This window comes from Phocoena sinus, chromosome 3, assembly GCF_008692025.1.
Source record: "Phocoena sinus isolate mPhoSin1 chromosome 3, mPhoSin1.pri, whole genome shotgun sequence".
Lineage (NCBI taxonomy): Eukaryota > Metazoa > Chordata > Mammalia > Artiodactyla > Phocoenidae > Phocoena > Phocoena sinus.
This window is the reverse complement of record NC_045765.1, coordinates 29,272,901-29,292,450: the sequence shown is the minus strand read 5'-3', so window position 1 is coordinate 29,292,450 and position 19,550 is coordinate 29,272,901. Positions and strand designations below refer to the sequence as shown.

At 36.2% G+C, this 19,550-nt stretch overlaps 1 protein-coding gene across 1 annotated transcript in view; it reads left to right on the top strand.

Moving 5' to 3' along the window:
* TENM2 (teneurin transmembrane protein 2) overlaps positions 1-19,550 on the top strand; it is a 1,008,125-nt gene that overhangs the window by 61,741 nt on the left and 926,834 nt on the right. The window contains exon 2 of the mRNA XM_032628422.1: positions 13,845-14,120. Coding sequence (XP_032484313.1) covers positions 13,845-14,120 — 276 coding nt within the window. The remainder of the gene's footprint in view (positions 1-13,844; positions 14,121-19,550) is intronic.

Genomic DNA, 19,550 nt, shown 5'->3' with positions numbered 1-19,550 from the left:
TGGAACTTAAAGAGGCATGCGACTGGAGGCATTTCTTTGTAGTTTAACTCAAAATATAAACATAAAAATTTTGAATGACTGAACAACAGAAAAATTATGCTATTGCAAATATTTTAAAGTAGGGAATGGAGCTAGATTGGCCCAAGGCTTCTATTTTTAAATTATTTTAATTTTTAGGAAAAAACCTTAAACCACAGAAAATTACAAAGAATCAAGTATATAATACTCATAATTTCTAATTAACAAATGTTACTGTTTTGTGAAATTTGTTTCAAATCCTCTTTCTCCATGCCCCCGGCCCTGAACTTCATCTCCAGAAGTAATTGCTATTAAAAACTTGGTGTAGATTTTTCCAGTTCAGATGTATCCTGTTAGTGTATATGTATCTGTATATATACAGTGCACACCACTTACTATATTTTTCTAGTTGTGTTTTTGTAACTTGACATTTGGATTTTTAAATCCATGTTTATTGAGAACAAGACTATCACTTCCAACAGTTCTCTCCTCATAAAATTGCATCGTGTGGCAAATGGTGGCCAGTGTTAAAGCTTTGCAGCTCTTCTTGCCAGTTTCTCGGGAGACTTATTTCTTCCGAAAGTAAGCAGTGTCTGAATTAAATTACTTAACACGTTTGACTTTGGTGACGGTGTTGAGTGGATAGTGTGAAGATCTTGTTTTTGAAAACTCATCAGTTGATGCCTCTAGAGACTGAAATCCCCTTGAAGTTGTTGTCTCCATTGCAGGCGAACACATCCATCACACATTGAAAACAATGCTTGTAAGGCCCTTCGGTTGATGGCTCCATCCACTTTGGGAATATGTATTTTAGTGGTGAGATAGTCTCTGGTGTTGCTGAGACTGATTAGTTACAGCGTGGCTCACACCACCAACATAAAAGTGCTGATGGTGGAGTATTTCAGTTGTGATGACATAAGATTTTTTTCCCCCATTGGGCAAGCTTCTGCCTTCTATTCCTGAATTTCTTTTTGACTTTGAATTTATGTGACTCAACAACTCTCTGTAAGTCAACAGCTGGCAGATGCTAAATGTAATTAAAGCTTTACATGTGTTTGTAACCTACGACATGAGTTTGAAATGCAGGAAGCAAGGTGGGAAAGGAAGAAAAGGAAAACTCTTGACTCGGTTTCAATTATCCTCTCCCTGTTTAACGGATGCTAACAGGCACTAGGAAACTATGGTCTTGCTGTTTTCTACAAGCTCAGTGGCTGGATGCTTAACATGGTTTTAGACAAGTATCTAAATCCTAACAGTAAACGGTGACGAAGCAGTTGATTTAAGGGAACTGATTTACAAACAAGAGTATATCATTAACATTTCTCCCCCAAATATTTGCAGTTACGAAGTAGACCCTGATTAGTCACTGAAGCAAAATATCCGCTACACATATGTTCACTTGGTGGTACACCGTGATCTATCCATCTCACTAGATGTCAGACTGTAGATGAGTTAATTAACTCTTGAGATCTAGAATAATTCTTCAGTGATGGGAAAGTCAAAATGTTTTCAAAACATCAAGTGCATGACGGAGACAGGGACCTTCATGAGTGCTGAGAATGCAAATGTCATATGCCTTTGTCAGAATTTCAGTTAATATTGGTAGCTTCTTTACTGACATATCAAATCTTCTTTATATTACTTTGGGAAAGCAGGATATTACATTACATAATGGAATAAGCATTAAATATATCTAAATATACGCAGCTTAACTGGAAAAAGTATTTCATTTGTATAGTGGTAGAAAAAATTTGAAAATAGAATCATACCCATTGTTTTGTAGTTTTACACTTACTGGGTAACATAATAGTAATATTCATAATAGTAGCTAATATTTATTGACTACTTACTCTGTTCTACAATGTTCTACATTTATAAATATTTGTTCATCGACGCAATGACCTTTTGAGGCAAGTACTGCTGTAATTTCCTCCATTTTACAGGTGAGAAAATTGAAACATAGAAATATTAACTAGCATGATCAAAACAACAGCAATATAGTCCTGAGAGTAAGTAAAAGAGATCTCTAAGCAGCTAAAACAAAACAAAATAAGGACTAAAAAGGAGCTGAAGTCAGAAATCTGAAGATTGAGTTGCAAGCTAACAGTAGGCCTTCAATGTGGGCAAGCATTGCTCTCAGAGCATTTGGGAGATTAGACCTGAACTCAGAGCAAGAGGGAGGGCATGAAACTGAGATTCCTGCGTTCAGCTGGAAATTGACAAGAGACATGTGGTGAATGGTATCACTTGGCCTGAAAGGAAGCGAATACACATTTTTCAGGAGACAAGAATCCTCAATTTAGGCCCTTGTGATTTTTAAAAATTAAAATAAACCCATGTCAGCTAAAATTAAATCTAATTAAGGATGTAAGAAAACAGACCTTTATAATTAAGAGTGAGCATCAAATCAACGAACAACCAGTTTTGATCTTTAAAGTCCTAAAATGTTAGAATTTGTCAGATACATACTTTCAACTGTATATAATATGCAAGTTAGCAAGTACGATTATGATAGAAAAACGGAATAGAAACACTTAGAAAGCTATATAAATTTTATAAATGAAACACATAATTGTTGAAATAAAAGGTTTAGTACATGCAGTAAATATGAGATCAGGCACAATTAAAAAGAGAATTGGCCAAATGAAAAGATAACCAGAAGAAATTGGCAAGAGATGGCACAGAAAGAAAAAATGTTAAAAATATAATAGAGACACTAGGAGAGAAGGATGGTCTTAGTTTAAATTAGTGATGACAGTAAAGAGCATGGGAGTGAGTTAATATTTAAGAGACAATGGCTGAGAAATTTTTAGAATAAAGAAATCATAAATTCCCAGAAATTGGAGGAACAGCTTATATCAAGTAAGATTAGAACTCTAAATAGACTAATGTAACATACATATTGTAATCCCTAAAGCAACCACTAAAAAAATTATGTTAAGCAAAAGCTTAAAAGCCAATAGAAAAATTAAAGTGGAATTTAAAAAGCAACTGCTAACCCAAGTGAAGGTAGAGAAGGAAATACAGAAAGGAACAACAGAAAAGGGACAAACAGGAAGAACAGCAAAATGGTGAACCTGAATCCAGCCGTATCAAAAATTACATTAATATAAACGAACCATCACACCAATTAAAAGGAAAAGATTGTCTGAGTAGTTAAGTAGCAAGTTCCAAATATATGCTGTCTACAAGAGACACATTTTAAATACAAAGGCACAGAACAGTTGAAAGCAAAGGAAGGAAATTAGACATATAATATGTTCACTGTTAACAGTAAACTTAAGAAAGCTGAACAGTTTCGCATCAGGCAATGGTGGTCTTAAGATACACTTTAAGACCACGAGTATTACCAGAGAAAAAGATGGATATTTGATAAAAGGGTCAATTTGCCCTGGTGATAAAAAATTGTATGTGTCTAATAATATAGTTTCAAAAAGAAGCCCATGGGGCTTCTCTGGTGGCGCAGTGGTTGAGAGTCCGCCTGCCGATGCAGGGGACACGGGTTCGTGCCCCGGTCCGGGAAGATCCCACATGCCATGGAGCGGCTGGGCCCGTGAGCCATGGCTGCTGAGCCTGCGCGTCCGGAGCCTGTGCTCTGCAGCGGGAGAGGCCGCAGCGGTGAGAGGCCTGCGTACCGCAAAAAAAAAAGAAGCCCATGAAGAAGAAAGGTGGTGGGGGGCGGGGGAGCGGAATTGACAAAAGTAAAGGGAGAAAGAAAAAATACATGATTAGTTACAGATTTAACCCTTTCCTCAGTAACCGATAGGACATCTAGACCAAAAATATCAGTAAGGATGTAGAGGACACCATTTTTAATCATCTTGACCTTATAGACATTTATAGACCACTACATACAACTTTAGAATACACTGTATTTTTCAGTGGTACATTCAGCAACATATACTGTATTCTGGGCTACAAAGTGAGTCTCAGTTAATTTCAAGAAGGAATCCTAGAGAATTTGTTCTCTGTCCACCAAGTACTTAAGTGAGAAATCATTAATAGTAAAGAAATCTAGACAAGTCCGAAATATGTGGAAATAAAACTACACACTTCTAAGTTACCCATGCATCGAAGAAGTACAAGAGAAATTAGAAAATATCTGGAATTGAATGATTCAAACGTATCCAAATTTGTGAGATGCAGCTGAAGAGGGGAAGATGATAAGTTTGTATTTTTATTTAAGAAATAAAAATTGTTTTCAAATCAGTGATCTACATTTCTACCTCAAGAACCTCGAAAAGGAGGAGGAAATGAAACCCAGAATAAGTAGAGATAAATAATCAAGATAAGAGCAAAAATTAAAGAAATAGAAAAGAAATGAAAATATTAAAGCCAAAAGCCAGTCCTCTGAAAAACTGATAAAATTGATAAAGCCATAGCTAGAATAATCAAGAAAAAAAAGAGGGAATACACAAATATCCCAAATCAAGGACATTGTCATAAACTGTGACAATTTAGATGAAATGGACAAATTCCTTGTAAAATATAATTAATATTAAAAAACAGATATTATCTCAAAAATTTATTATTATCTCAAAATAATATTATCTCAAAAATTTATTAGAAATAATCACTACATATTGATGATAAAACTATAATTATTCTAAACATATATGTACCTATAATATAGCCTTAAATAGAGATAAAGCAAATATGGATAAAGCTATGGGGGAAAACACCCATCACAGTAGGAAATTTCATCATATAACTGTCAGTTCTTGGTAAGACAATCAAATGGCAAATTAGTACCATGTAGAAAAATTGAATGCATGGTTAATAATTTTGTTTAATTGACATATATAAAATCTTGCATTCAGTAATTAGAGAACATGTGTTCTTCTCAAATACACATGAAATACTTATAAAAATTTAGCAGGCTATGAAGCAAATGTAAAAATTGTTCAGAAGTTTAGTAACATAAAAATGATGCTCTCTAGCCAAATACAATTAAATTAGAGATTAAAACCAGAAATGTATACAAAATACCCCAATACATTTGGAAATTTAATAAATAGGTTAATCAGGAACATGAAAATATTTAGATCTAAACAACAGTGAGAATGCTGTGAATCGAAACCTCTGAGATGCTGTGAAAGTGGTCCGTAGAGAGAAATATATAGCCTAAACTGCATACAATAAAAAGGAAAAATGGCCGAATACTGATGACGTAAGAAATCAACTTTTAAAGATATGGAAAAGATCAATAGACTATACTCAAAGAAGGAAAGAGCAAAGGGATAATTTGTATACATAAGTATAAATAAACTAGAAAATATGTAGAGATAGTAGATAGAATCAGAAAAGCAAAAATTTGTTTTTTTGAAAGACAAAAACCATTATTCAATCACTGGTAAAACCAATCCAGTTAAAATAAAGCACAAATAAATGATGTCAGGAATGAAAAAAAAAAAAAGACAGCATCCTATTGATACAAACCTAGCAGAAATTTGAAGGGACTTAAAAATATTTGGATAACTTTGTGCCAATCCATTTGAAGACATAGATGAAATGGGCACTTTCCTAGAAAAATGTATTGTTCCAAAATTTTCAAAATCAACTCAAGAATTAAAAAGAGCTAATAATTCTGTAATTTTTTTTTTTTAAAAAAGCAGAGTTCATTTGTAAACTGATGATGATCATTATATTATGTACATTTGTTGTGTGATTACTACGTGGCAGGTAGTGTTCTAAGCACTTTTACCTGCCTTATCTAGTTCAATGCTCACAAGAATCTTATGAAGGCAGGTGCTATTTTTACGTCTATTTTACAAATGAGTAAGTGGAGACTCATCAGAAGTAATTAATTCTGAGAATATATGGTCAACGAGTATTTTTAAAACAGACACTGGAACTCGCACTTTAACCCTAGGCCGTATGCATAGTGACTGTTTTACAGGGTTGCGGTCCTAATTAATTAGAAAACTGTATATAAAAGCATTTCGGACAGTGCCTGCCACATTCTGAAGTCCTCAGTAAAAGTAGGCTACTTACGTTCTCAAACTTAGAAGAGCTAGACCATTGGAGCTAACCCACTATTGTCCTTTGATTTCTTTATTTTTTCTAATTAATAAAAAAACTGGAGAAGCGAAGTCTCACAGGGTCAGATGACTGTATGCCTTTGTAATTCTCTTACATAGGATAACTGATTGGTATAGTTTCTAATACTGGAATGATTTTTAATCTTGTTGGAATTTTCATCAGCAGAAGAGAGTCTCCAGCTAGCTGGAGCATTTCCTTTCTATTTCTGAACTGGCAGTTGTTCAGCAGGATGCTTTGTTGTAGTCGCTTTTGGGTTTTCCAAGTTGGGCTTTGTTCAGGTTGGAATGTGTGAAAATGCCATATCAGAGGAGAATGCCACATTCACCTTTGGCTTTGAGGGGGTAAAGCTTACAGGAAAAACCTCAAATATTGGAAACTCTCCTCTCTTCACTAACCTTTGGTGTTTCTTTGATTTGGAATGTGTTTATTAACATTGGAGTGATTCTAGTTACGAATTGGATAAGTTGTGACATGTCAGACAGAGATTCAGATAGAGACCAAAATAATTATTATACAAGTTTAGAAATACCAAAATATAAACATTTAGGTGCTCTACACAAAAGAAAATTTCGATTCTTAAAGTGTATTTTTGAAATATAAATATTGGACCTAAATTTTATGAATAATAATGCATGTACATCTACTCTGTAGTTTTAAGCCACAGGATTTTTTGTGAACAGTTTTGTCAACATTTGGGAAACTATCTGAATGTGTAAAATCAGATGAACTTTAGAAGGGCATTAAGAGAGAGTTGATGTGAAGAATTTCAGTATACACAAGCATAAAATTTAGAATTCGTAAGTAGTTCCTTCATTGGCTTTAAAATTGTTACCATTACATGTACAAATATGTAGATTTTAAATTTTTATGAAAATAATATTTTAAATAATGTTGGTAACTGATTTCGACTGATTTTTTTGTGTAGCTTACACATATCTTTAATTGCTCAAAATTTAAAGTATTGACATTCAATGTAAGATAATAATTTGGTGATACATTTTGATGAATAAAACCGAAATGAAAGTTATGTTTTATCTCTTATAATTTCGATATTTTTCTTGATAGCTTTCTATTTTGCAAAAGCTTATAGCATCTGATTAAATTCACTTTCTGTGATAAAGAGAACTATAACATTATAATTTGTGTTTTTTTCTTAAATATCTGCTAAAAAGTTTGGAGTGAGTATTCATTCCTGGCTTTAACGTGTAGAGTCTAACATTTGCTTGAGAAAAGTGACCCATGTTTATTTACAAGAGATTCTCTTTGTCTTAGGATAAATGATCCTAGAAAAAAGGCCACTTCCAAAAGGAATCAGTGTTTAGAAAGAAGCAATATTTCATATTAAATAGTAAGAATAATTTATTGTGACTTTATCTTGAGAAAATAAGATTAATTATCAAGAGTATATTTTATTTTATGTTTAATACAATTTATTATTCCAAATGTGCTATAATTATTCAAAAGGATAAAGAATAACAATTTGTGTGGGGCATGATATACATTTTGTGGCACAATTGTATGACTGTACAACATTACAGCTTTCATTCCTAGTGGCATTTTGCAGCATGATCACAGGGGGTCATATTTTGCAAAAAAAATATTTGATGGATTCATTAATTTTCCAAAGGGCCTCTCATTAACCTTTTATTTAAATAATTATCTTTCCTCATTCAAGTTGAGATTTTCCTGGTTCTTGGTATGATGAATGATTTTTTTTTATTGTATCCTGGCTATTTGAAGTATTATGTTTTGAAAATCTGGATCTTACTTAAATCTTCTGTTTCAGCAGGTCTCCTCTGACACCAAGCCAGGGGGGAAAGTGGGACCCTGAGGCTTGACTGCCAGGTGGAGGTGAAAGCCCAGGCTCCTCACGTGACCCACTTTGACAAGGGCGGGAATTGGGGTGAAGTGGGGAGGGATGCCTCCTTGTTACTGGGCAGAGTTGGGTTTTCAGCCTCGCCACTGGGACCATGCAGATACCAACCTGGTTGAGAGGGAGAGGGGCACCTCCTTAGAGTTCCCCATGAGTCCTCCAATGGTGGTGAAGCTAGATTTAACATTTATCCTCCTCTGACTTCAGCAGGGAGAGGGAGGGGTACTTCAGTACCACTGCGTGTAGATGGAAGTCTAGAATCCCCTCATGGACCCCAGTGACACCTTTGCAGGGAATCAGGGAAAGCTCTTTGCCACTGGGTGACAGTAAAAGTTCCACCTCATCACTCAGTCTTCTTTGATTCCACCCTGGTGTGTTTGTGGAGGTGGGGAAGGACCCCTCATAGAAGTAGGCTTTACTTTGGGTTTATTGTATCTGCTTCCATTGGTATTTCCAATTTGCAGATTTCTCCAGCACCACGTCTGGAATATATGAGGCAAAAAGAAAACCCGGAGAACTCAGCTACATTTTTCCTCAGGTCCCAGGACCCTAACAGATCTGTCTTCTTCTCAACCTCTTTTAGACTCATTTTATGTAGTTTTTGCATGTACTGTCCAGGGATTTTAGCTGTCTTTAGTGGGAAGTGTAGAGAGACGTGGGAAATTTTATCTTAATCTAGAACCAGAAGTCCATCATCTTTTGATCATGCCGACGTTCATTTCTGTTTTCTGTTGTTAACAGCTTAATTCTGTTAAATCTTCATTATTTTGTGTCCTTGATTACGATCCTAGTGTTTTTTAGCATCACTTTTATTGATTTCATGGATATCTGCATCTTCACAAGTTTTATAATTTAATCTCAGATTGGCACCGTATTACTTCCTGTTATCAGCAACTAACTGATGATATAGACATTAATACGGTGGTTGATATGAGAAGAGATACGAGTAGTAAGTGGGTGGGGATAGGTGGGGATTAATTTCGTAAGTGATCACTATTGACTAGTTTCATGTTATAGCAACTTTTGCTTTCCCGTGTGAAATTTCTTCCCTTAAGTTCAGGGGACTCACATAGTAAACATTTAGTTAATAAAAGTTTTCTGTATTGTACCCGCCCCCATTACTATGGTTAACTTTTATCTTCCTGCCCTCATAGTAAAAATCTGTTCAAATGCTGACATTTTCAGTGCTATTTGTATTCGCTGGTATTACCATGACATGATAATTCTGACTTAGCGACATATGTGCTTTTCCTACTTAAAGGTTATTTCAAGATGCGAGAAGTTGGGAAAAACTTAGAAAATAAAGCCAAGATCACAGTGCACTGACACATCCTTCCTTAGGATTTTTTTTCCCCAAATAAGATTAACTGGTCAAAGGATGACTCCTGATACCTGTTGCAAAATTTTTCTCTAAAAAAGTTTTGGAAAGGATCCAGGTCATACACTGAGATTATGATTTAAAAAAAAAAAAAAAGACAACTTAAAGCAAAAGAGACTAATCAATGGAGTTATTTTTAAAGACTTGCGTTCTGCTATCCTGATCACCTAACAGTTTTTAGACATTGCTGTTCTCTCAGTGTCAATATTTAGACATTGATAACACCTTAAATTATAATAAAATTCCATGATATAAATATCATTGCTTTTGTGTAATCATTCATCTATCAAAATATTGACTCTGGCCTTGACAGTGTAATATGGGGCCACATTAAGCAGTGTATTGGCAACAGCCGTAAAACACACACCTGAGATGGAAGGAGTTGGAGACATCGTCCACACCCGCTTTAATTAGTGATCTAGCGAGGTTGGAGGCAGATAGGGGGTGAATATGTGTTCCATGAATGTTGCAGTATTGTGCCTCCTTTTATCCTCTGCAAGATAGTAAAGAAGGAGTGAAATGTTGACTGCTTTCCACTAGAAACCTTAGCTTGGAGAATCACACAATGACTAGTTTCTCTCTTCTATTCAAAGCTGCCATGGAGCTTAATAAAGACATAATTATACAAGATGAATTAGAGCCAAATCAGTCTTCCATCAATGAGCAAAGTAAGTGTAAAACAATAAGTTGACATAATATTAACATTCCCCTGTACTATTTACATGCTAAGCAAAGTGGTATAACATGAGGACTTCGTCTAAGCCAAAATACATGAAAAATGTTTGTCTGAAATAAATTCACATAGAGGAGTGCTTGGGAAACTGGGTATGGTAAGAGCAAATGGAAGGGGACGTGATAACTTCTCTGTGGAGTAAACTCCCAGTCCCTCGTGTCTACCACTAGGTGAACATCTGGTGGGCAAGCTGCGACAGGATGAAGGGTTGGAGCACCGGATGACCTTTCATGGCTCCCTGGCCCTTTTCTCTATAGTATTTATCACTGTATAGATTGTACTTTTTTATGTGATTCTTTGATTAATGCCCCTTTCCCGATTAGACTGTAAATGTCACAGACTGTATTTTTATACTTCTCACTGTTATATCTCCAAGGCCTAGCACAGCACTAGGAACAGTAAATATTTGTTGAGTGATTTAATAAATGTTAGACCAGTCTTTCCTTTCTACTATATCTATGGCTCTCCAGCTTCATATATTAAACCAGCAAATTTGGGAAAGACTTGGTCCAAAATCTGCCCCAGGTACTTAGAGTGAGGTTTCTCTTCTGTGAGTTTGTTGAGGACAAAAAGATACCAAACTAGGAATTGTGGGGAGCGGGTAACATTGGGGAAGTGTGGTCCTAGTGGAAGATGAAGCTGAGGAGTTTAGAAGGGAATATTTTTGAGGAAACAATTCTGTTTTTAGAGGAAAGCCTGCGTTTCTATAAGTGTGAACTTATTTAACTTTTTCTGGTGAATTTGGTATAATACCTTCAATTTTCTTTACAATGTTTCTTGTTGGCAGCTTCAGGTATGTAAGCTTGAAGTTGAAGCTCTTGAAGTACACTTTTTTCTTTTCTAACATTGTGATTACTTGAAAAATGCATGCAAATTTTCACTGATTTATGAAGATCTCAAGTTTGTTTTAACAGAAAAATATTTTTATTTCTTATCATCAAGTAAATGTCATAACCAAAGAAGGGGCACCGCATTTATTCCACAGTTCCCCATGCCCTAGGCTCCCTGTCTATGACTTCTAATACCCAGATTGAAGAGCACGTGGGCTCCTCAGAAAGCTGAGGCTTCCTTTGCTCACAGGGCTGTTTCTCTTTTCCTGAGGAGGTCTTTGAAGCTATTCCTGGTTAATGAGATGTGAGAAAACCATCAGGAAAGTTGCCTTAATTTCAAATGGAATCATAGAGCTCAAAATTCCCACATGTGGAATAAAAACATGTATGTTTTAGTTTGGGTTGTTTTCCTTTATTGGAGGAAAAGGAAGCAATATCCCTCATGACCCCCCAGAATGAATGTGAGCTCTGAAGACAAGATGGGAGAATGCTCATATGAAATGACTGAAGAATGAGAAAAGCAACAGTAGAGAGAAAAGTATTATAATATCAGATATATATGAACTCAATAACTTTAGTTTTATAGACTACTGAAACTGAAATATACATTTTAGTGTACAATTAGAAGACAATACCTAATTGCCAAGGACGCAAACTGGAACAGAATACATTGGGTAGAGAATTTCAGACAGCATCATGAAACTGTGCCCAGGGAATAAACACTTAGAACTGCACTGAGTGGTGGTGGAAACACCCCTCTTCCCTGGACAGGTAGTAGGAACTGACCCCGCCCCCAACAGAAATATTTGCTTTGGGTTGGCTCTCCAATGAACAGGTTTCACTCTCCAGAAACAATTGTGTCAAGTATTGGATTTGATCCCATTTACGCAGTGAAATAAGCTGTGGAAGTTCAGTGTGCAGTAGAGAAGGGAAGGGAAAGCCTCAGAATAAAAACACTTGTGTCTATCACAAATTAACCTTATACTAGGTTAATATAAACAGTTATTTGGGGCTTTTTAAAAATAAAATCTGAGAAATGATATCATGAATGTAGATGATCATAGTGTTAATTATATCATGAGTTTGGAGACATGAGTGGCTCTAATGTAATCAATATATAGAGAGTGAGTAAGCCCATGGCTTTGGTGTTATTTAGAAGATTTTCTTCACTTACAGCATAAGAGTGCATTTCTTCATTACATTTATTTCATTGCCCATAAATTGGGTAAGAATTACAAAATCAGATTTACATGTCAGTAAATACAGTGGACCACATGAGTCCATCTAATATGCAGTGAAACCTTAAAATGTCTTTTTAAGAAGCTGAATGTTAAAGCACACGGATAGATAAAGCATTCACTGTGCAAAAATGTTGCCCAATTGGTTTTTGATTGAGACCATTTGACATTGCAGAGAGAGCGTAGGCTTGGGGTCTGCAGATGTAGAGGTGATTCGTGGATCTGCCACTTGCCCAGGTGTGACCTTGGAGACAGTATTTAGCTTCCCTGTAAAGTGGTTAACACCTAAACTGCTGTGCTTTTATGAGATTGAAATGAGATAAAGCCTATTAGAGTACCTGGCCCCATGCCCAACACATGGTGGCGTAGATGTGTTCAATAAATGCCTATTCTCTTCTGCTTCCCTTCAAACCACAGGCCCACCCCTGCACTCCCCACATGTGCACACATTCACTGTCCTTGATATAACCCACTTGTGGTTTTAAATTATGTTAGCAAAAAGAAATTGATACCATTTAAAAACAATATCATATCGTATCACTTATATGTGGAATCTAATTAAAAATGATATAAATGAACTTATTTACAAAACAGAAACAGACTCACATATCTCGAAATCAAACTTGTGGTTACCAAGGGGGAAACGTGGGGGGAAGTGATAAATTAGGAGATTGGGATTAATATATACACACTACTATATATAAAATAGATAACTAATAAGGACCTATTGTATAGCACAGGGAACTCTACTCAATACTCTGTAATGACCTATATGGGAAAAGAATCTGAAAAAGAATGGAGATATATATATGTATATATATAACATATTCACTTGGCTGTACACCTAAAACTAATACAACATTGTAAGTCAACTATACTCCAAGAACAATTAATTAAAAAACAAAATAAAAGTGGACTAACTATCTCTAGGATGCTCATTTAACTAACACCTTACCTATACTCACTTAAAAAAAAAAAAAGAACAAACTTGGGTGTATGTATTATCACATATAAAAACACACAGTGATTCTGAGAGGAATTTAAGAGATTAATACCCAGATTTTACAGAAGAGAAAACTGGGGCTCAAGTTGTTAAGAGAGACTTGCCACAATGAGTCTTACCAGTGGAAAGCTGGGACTGGTCCCCAGGTCTCCTGGCCACCACTCCCATTTATTGGAGGATTAAGCTTCTTTGACATGAAGACAGACTGCTCAAGGATCAGATCCAGGTTTTACTACAGTCTAGATGTGTGACCTTGGGTAAGTCACTTAAATTCTCTGTTCCTCAGTTTCCTTATTGACAGAATGATTCCAGTAATATTATCATCATCATAAAGTCGTTGTGAAAATTTTAAATGTAAATTAAAAGTTGCAGAATAAAAGATGCCTGGAGCAAAGCACGTGCTTGGTATATATTAGCTCCTCTTATAAATCCAGTGTTTTTATCAGCTACATGGTGCTACCTAGACAACAGTAAATACTTAAAATTTTTTCAAATAAAATCTGAGCATTCTGTTCTAGGATTAAAATTAATCTTAGACGTTTACTTTTTTGTTGCTCTTGTTCTCAAATATACCCCAGTATCCTAAATTCTCTTGCTTAGCTGTATACTACAGCAAATCAGGTATATTTTTTGAACAGGAAAATGTCTGTCTGCTTTTTGTAAGAATAAATTTGAAGTTTGAAAGCATTTCACAAATTTTAATCGGTCTCTTTGTTGCTGTCACCCTAGGAACTAACTTCACCCTTGCAGAGCTGGGGATCTGTGAGCCCTCCCCGCACCGAAGCGGCTACTGTTCCGACATGGGGATCCTTCACCAGGGCTACTCTCTGAGCACAGGGTCTGACGCCGACTCCGATACAGAGGGAGGGATGTCTCCAGAACATGCCATCCGATTGTGGGGGAGAGGGATAAAATCCAGGCGCAGTTCCGGCCTGTCCAGTCGTGAAAACTCGGCCCTTACCTTGACTGATTCTGACAACGAAAATAAGTCAGATGATGAGAACGGTAGGCCTGCTTCTTAAATATTTTTTAATGTTCTGGGTACTGCAAAATGTGGGGCTTGGGATGTTTTTGTGTTTTAATAAAGAGGCATATAAAAACCATTCATTTTCTTTTAAATCGACCTTGTCTACCCACGCTGAGCTGGGGGAAAATTAACCAGCAAACCTCAAACACACAAAAAATGAGGAGAGAATTTTAAAATCACATTTTGATGATAGCACACTATTCAGGCATCGTCAGTTGGTCTTATTAGCAAGTAAATTGCATCACAAAAGAAGCAGCTTGATAAACTATGACCTATACCTAGAAAATGTCCTCTCTCCACAAGTTTCTAGGTCTTTGTATTGATTTCCCCTTCCCAGTAAATGGCACCCTGGGTTATTTTTTTTCATGAAGAACTCTTAAGAATCCTACCTTATCTTAGACTTTCATTTCCAGGCGGCAATGCCTCATATCCGTATTGGAGATCAAACTTGGAACAGATGCTCTGGAGTTTAATAATGACAAATAGGAAGAGACTTGTCTTCAAAAAAGTATTCTCGTCTGTGTTTACTTTTCTCCTTGGTACCTATGTAGGTTCACGGCTTCCCACACCTTCTGTCACAAATCACTGTTGCTTTATCCATCAGCTTTGTGGATGTGTTTTAATGAAATTTTGAAAATTGAATGCTTCCGATCATGAAGCAGTAAATATAGGGAAGCCTAAGCAAGTCATTAAAGAGAGAAGGTGCTTATTTGTGGCTTTCTTAGCAACTCAGGACCGTGTTGAGTCCAAAACATTTTTTAAAAGATAAATTGCATTAGGTATGGTGGATTTATTGAGAAAACATCAGATGCTATGTGGTTTGTTATGAATATATTGTGTGTTTGCTAAAAGAATTACCGTTAAAATGTTTACAAATAGATCAGTTAAGAAGGTTTCCATAAATATTATAAACCTCTACTAGAGCAGCTCTAAGTATTTTCTTTCCTTTAAAAAAATAAAAGAAAGAAATTGGCAGGCAGGCAGGCAGCTTGTTGTAAATACAAAAGCATAGCTAAATATCGTTTATTCTCCAAACCGTGTTGAAAACACATCATTTCCTGGGTAAGTTGCATATATTCTAAAAGATGTCACTGTGTTGCATTTAAATTTATGTTTAATTGTGAAATAATTTATTCTACAGTGAGGACAAGGGGATGTGTCTTCCTTATGTCTCCGTTCAGGTAGCTAATCAAGGTGTCCTCTCAAGGAAAAATCTGCACTTGACTCCTTTTGAATTTTAACAGAATTCTGACACTTGGTACATTCAGCACTCTAAAGGTGCTTATTTGTTGGGAAATTACTTTCAGAAGTTTTCATAAAGGCATACATTGAATCCATTTACTGATGTACTTTTTCCACTTCAGTGTGTGTCAGGTACTATTTAAATGGAGGCACTTTGATTGCCTAATAAATAAAATCATTTGTAATCCAAGAATTTACGGCATATCTTAAACAAGATATTTTAGCAAATGTTCCACGGTTGGAATTCTCGCTGGTCTCATGGGCACCATCTATAAAGAATTATTTATACATATTCCTAGAATTCACACCCTTTCTTTTTTAAGCTGTATACATCTTAAAAACTCAACGAATAAGGGGAGGTTTCCAGAGAAGAAAAGGGAGCAAAAAGGCTTGCCTTGAATTTACCTACAACTGTTAGAGTTGAGGGGATTTTACAGGTAAAGATGTAAACCAACAGTAGTTGCTTTTTTCCAATATCATTTGAAACATATTCAGTTTTCACCTTGCGGCACTCTGTATAAATCCCTGTGTACTGATAGGAAATAAACCCTTAGATACAGTGTGGCGATTTTTCCCTGTAATGCTAGTTCTAATACAATCAGAATTGCATAAAGGACTTAGATAATGTACTTAGAACCAGGAAGCCGTTCTTTTGTTCCTGAATCTGGCAGAGCTTCTGAAGGGGGGATTCTGAAGCCAGAGTTCAAGCTTAGGTGATAGATGGTTATTTAAAAATGTACAGATAGAATGTGTTTCCTTTTTTTAAATTTTTTTCAATATTTCACAGATTCCAAAGATGTATATGACGCATGCTCTTTTCTCCTTGGGGGCCAGAAATAAAAACAAGAAATTGTACACGTCACATCATAAACTCCTCAACCAAATAAAAAGTGAGGTGTGAGCTACTCTGCAGCCTGAGGTGTTAACTTCAGTCAACTTCTTGCCCTTTCTTTTTGATAAATTCTATTTAGCTCCCCCCAAAAAATCAATGCGTTTTCACCTCACTGGTTTTATGAAGTTTGGGAATGTATTATCATATAGATTGACAGTTGCCCTACTGGTTCCACACCACAGCATGGACACTTACAAAGCCATCATTAATTTCTCACACTCGTACTCCGCCATGGCTTCCTCCGTAATAAACACTCTGTCCTTCAGAACCAAATCAATAACCTTTTAGATATGCTTCTCTTGAAGAGGAAGTAACGAGAATCTATACTCTGAGAAAGAAGCCCTCCAATTCCATTTTAGATTTTAAGGATATGTGGCCATGGAATGAATCTTTTCTTTGGACCCCATGTATTTTTATTTCATTTTTATGGTGGGATCTTGGGGTACAGAGATTTTCACAGCGCTTACTTAAAATTGCCTTAAAAAATTCCTAGTGTGGTTTTGCTAAGCATAGGTAGCAAGTAAAGACATATCTCAAAAATCAACTTGGCTTTCTATAGCCTAAAATATGGATCCAACCTTCAAACTCATGTAATAAAAACCCCTGTCAACAGTTCTTCGTACGTGCTGCTGTGACAAAAATGACCTACTAGTAACCAGTAACTTGAAAGTCCCATCACGCCAAACACACAGGTGAATTTATCCTATAAATGCATTTATAAAGCAGGCTGGCTCTCGGCACCTAATGGATTTGTGTGAAGTGTGTTTGGGGAACCCAGGTGCTATTAGATTGTGAGTCCTCTTGGAAGAGGTCTGTAGTGTTCCTCTCTCCTCAAGAGAACTTGAGTGCACCCAGGTATTCGTCGCAGGTTAATGGAAACATGGGGCGTGAACTCAGATGGGAGACAGGCGTTCCCTTAGTACCAGGACACTGTCTGTAGATCGTTACCTCCAACTACATGGCCTTCATTTGTCCTAGGAGGTGAGTTTCATAAGTCTTCTTTCTTTCTCTTCAAAAAGCAGCTCTTCAGTAGATTTTACATTAGAGTATCCTGTAAGCAAACACACCCAAGACCTGCCAGTGGGTTTCTATTTCTGTCCCACTCTATTCCTCTTACATATTCTTAAATTTATTTTGTGTTTTATAATCCGCTCTACTCCTTTCTCCCCGCCCCCAAGCCACATGTAAAAATTACAGAGTGCCCGGAACAAATATAAAATCATACTAACAGCACCAGACAGTGATAGCCAAGAGCTCATAATTTTGCTCTTCACAAAAGCAAAAATGTTCAGAGTAGGAATAGTTAAAGAGGTAAGTACAAAATCATAGGGTAATAGTTGTACTTTTGATGTTGATATGTGGCTGATTTCTTTTTCAGCCAGATTTTATGGGAAAAAACTTCCATGGTGGCTAAAGAAAATGTTCCTCAATCCCTTAAAAATAAAACAAAAATCACACTTTAATCCCTTTTGGATGACCGTTACTTCAAATTGCGTTTCTAAACTTTATCTTTTTTTTTATACTTTCAAATTTGAAAGAGCAGCACTTACAAAGAAGAATGTGAAATGAGTTATCACGGATAGAAAAAAAGTGAAGGGCGTGAGCACCAAATGTCGCAGGTTCTTAGTCTTGTCTCTTCCTAAATGCAAGGATGATTTGATTTTAATAACTCTGGTCCAGTTCCCTGCACGTCCACATACTAGCGGCTCTAGGGGCACCTTATCTTACAAAAAGTTATTCAGGGGAGTCCTAAATATATGATTATCACAGTGTTAAAATACAGCTGATAATAGTATAGAAACAGAAACAAAATTTAGGAATATCGCATTGTCACATGGCATGATACAGAAGCAAGAGGGAAACTGATTGGTATTTTGCAATTGCATCTAAATGGGACCTCAGAGATTCAGGTTTTTGGCATATTAAGCAGTGCTTGCGTAACTTTAAAGTAGAACAGAGTACTTGAAGGAGTGTAAGAGTATGTGCCTGATTTCCAGGACTGCATGTTCCAGATTATAAACTTTAGTGGCATGGTTTTTCGTTATTTATATATTTCTTTCTTTCCTTTGGTGGTTTCTTTCATGTTTGTTAATGCTCAGAGGGGCTATCAAGCAATGGCTGCATTCAATAAATACAATAAAAAAAAATGAAGCATTAAGCCTTACTTTTGGCAAGGGCAGCCTGATTATTACACATGTAATCTCCAGGCCTTCAGGGAGACATTGGGTTTGGTGGATAATCATTTGCTTTTTAAGCTGCTGAGTTTCTGATGTCTGTAGTTTCACTTCAGTTAAGAGCAAAGGCAGTAACCAGCTGAGACGCACCATGTTCGTGTCAGCTCGCGATTGGAAGCCTCTTAACTCAGAAGAAAACTCTTAACTTTTTTGCTTATTGCTCGGTCACTTTTTAGTTTAGTTGTTGTTTGTCAAGGATTAAATTAAATTTAAAGATGGGGGAGAGATGTAATCAAGTATTAAATAAAATGAGTTAAAACTAAGGAAGTTGATAGTATATATTTTCTACACACAACTGAATCAGGATGAATTGCTCAGAACCTAAAATCAAATCAGACAGGATTTGAGAAGTGCATATGAAAAGTAATGAGACATTTCAATTACCCATTCTGAAACTGGGATGTGTGAGGGGAAGGGGAAAATTTCAAGTGATACATTTGTAAATAGAACAGAAATTGCAGCTATGTACCTATTACGTCTATGTGCTTATACACAAAGGAGAAAAGGTTACTGGTGATGTAATGTTCAGTATTATTCGGTACTAGCTGAAGGAACTGCCTAGAAGATTGTCCTTTCACGGTTTCCCTAAACTCAGTTTGAGGAATGTTAAAGCAGTAGAAGGTAGAGGTAAGTGAGTCACAGAATAGTCATCAGCTACAGAGGTGATGGACTATGTATATAGTCCACGAGCGAATCTAGCCCGTGAGTTATTTCATTTGGTCAGTGCAGTGTTTAACACATTGTACATTATTAATCAACATCTTAAGAAGGGGAGATTTCATATTAGAAATTTTCATTTTTGGCTTCTCTTGCAGTGTACAAGACTCATTAACATTTGTCCAGGTTTCCCCCTGGACAAACAGGCATAGAAGCAGTAACCATAGCAGCTCTAGACAAGCCCATTTCATCTAGTTCATCTGAGCTCCCTCCACACTACTCCTATCAGTTAAGGTCTGCCTTAGCCTTTGTAGCACTTGAATGGCCAAACTTGACCTATGTACAAACTTTAAGGAAATCAGAGTTCATAAAAATGTAGAAAG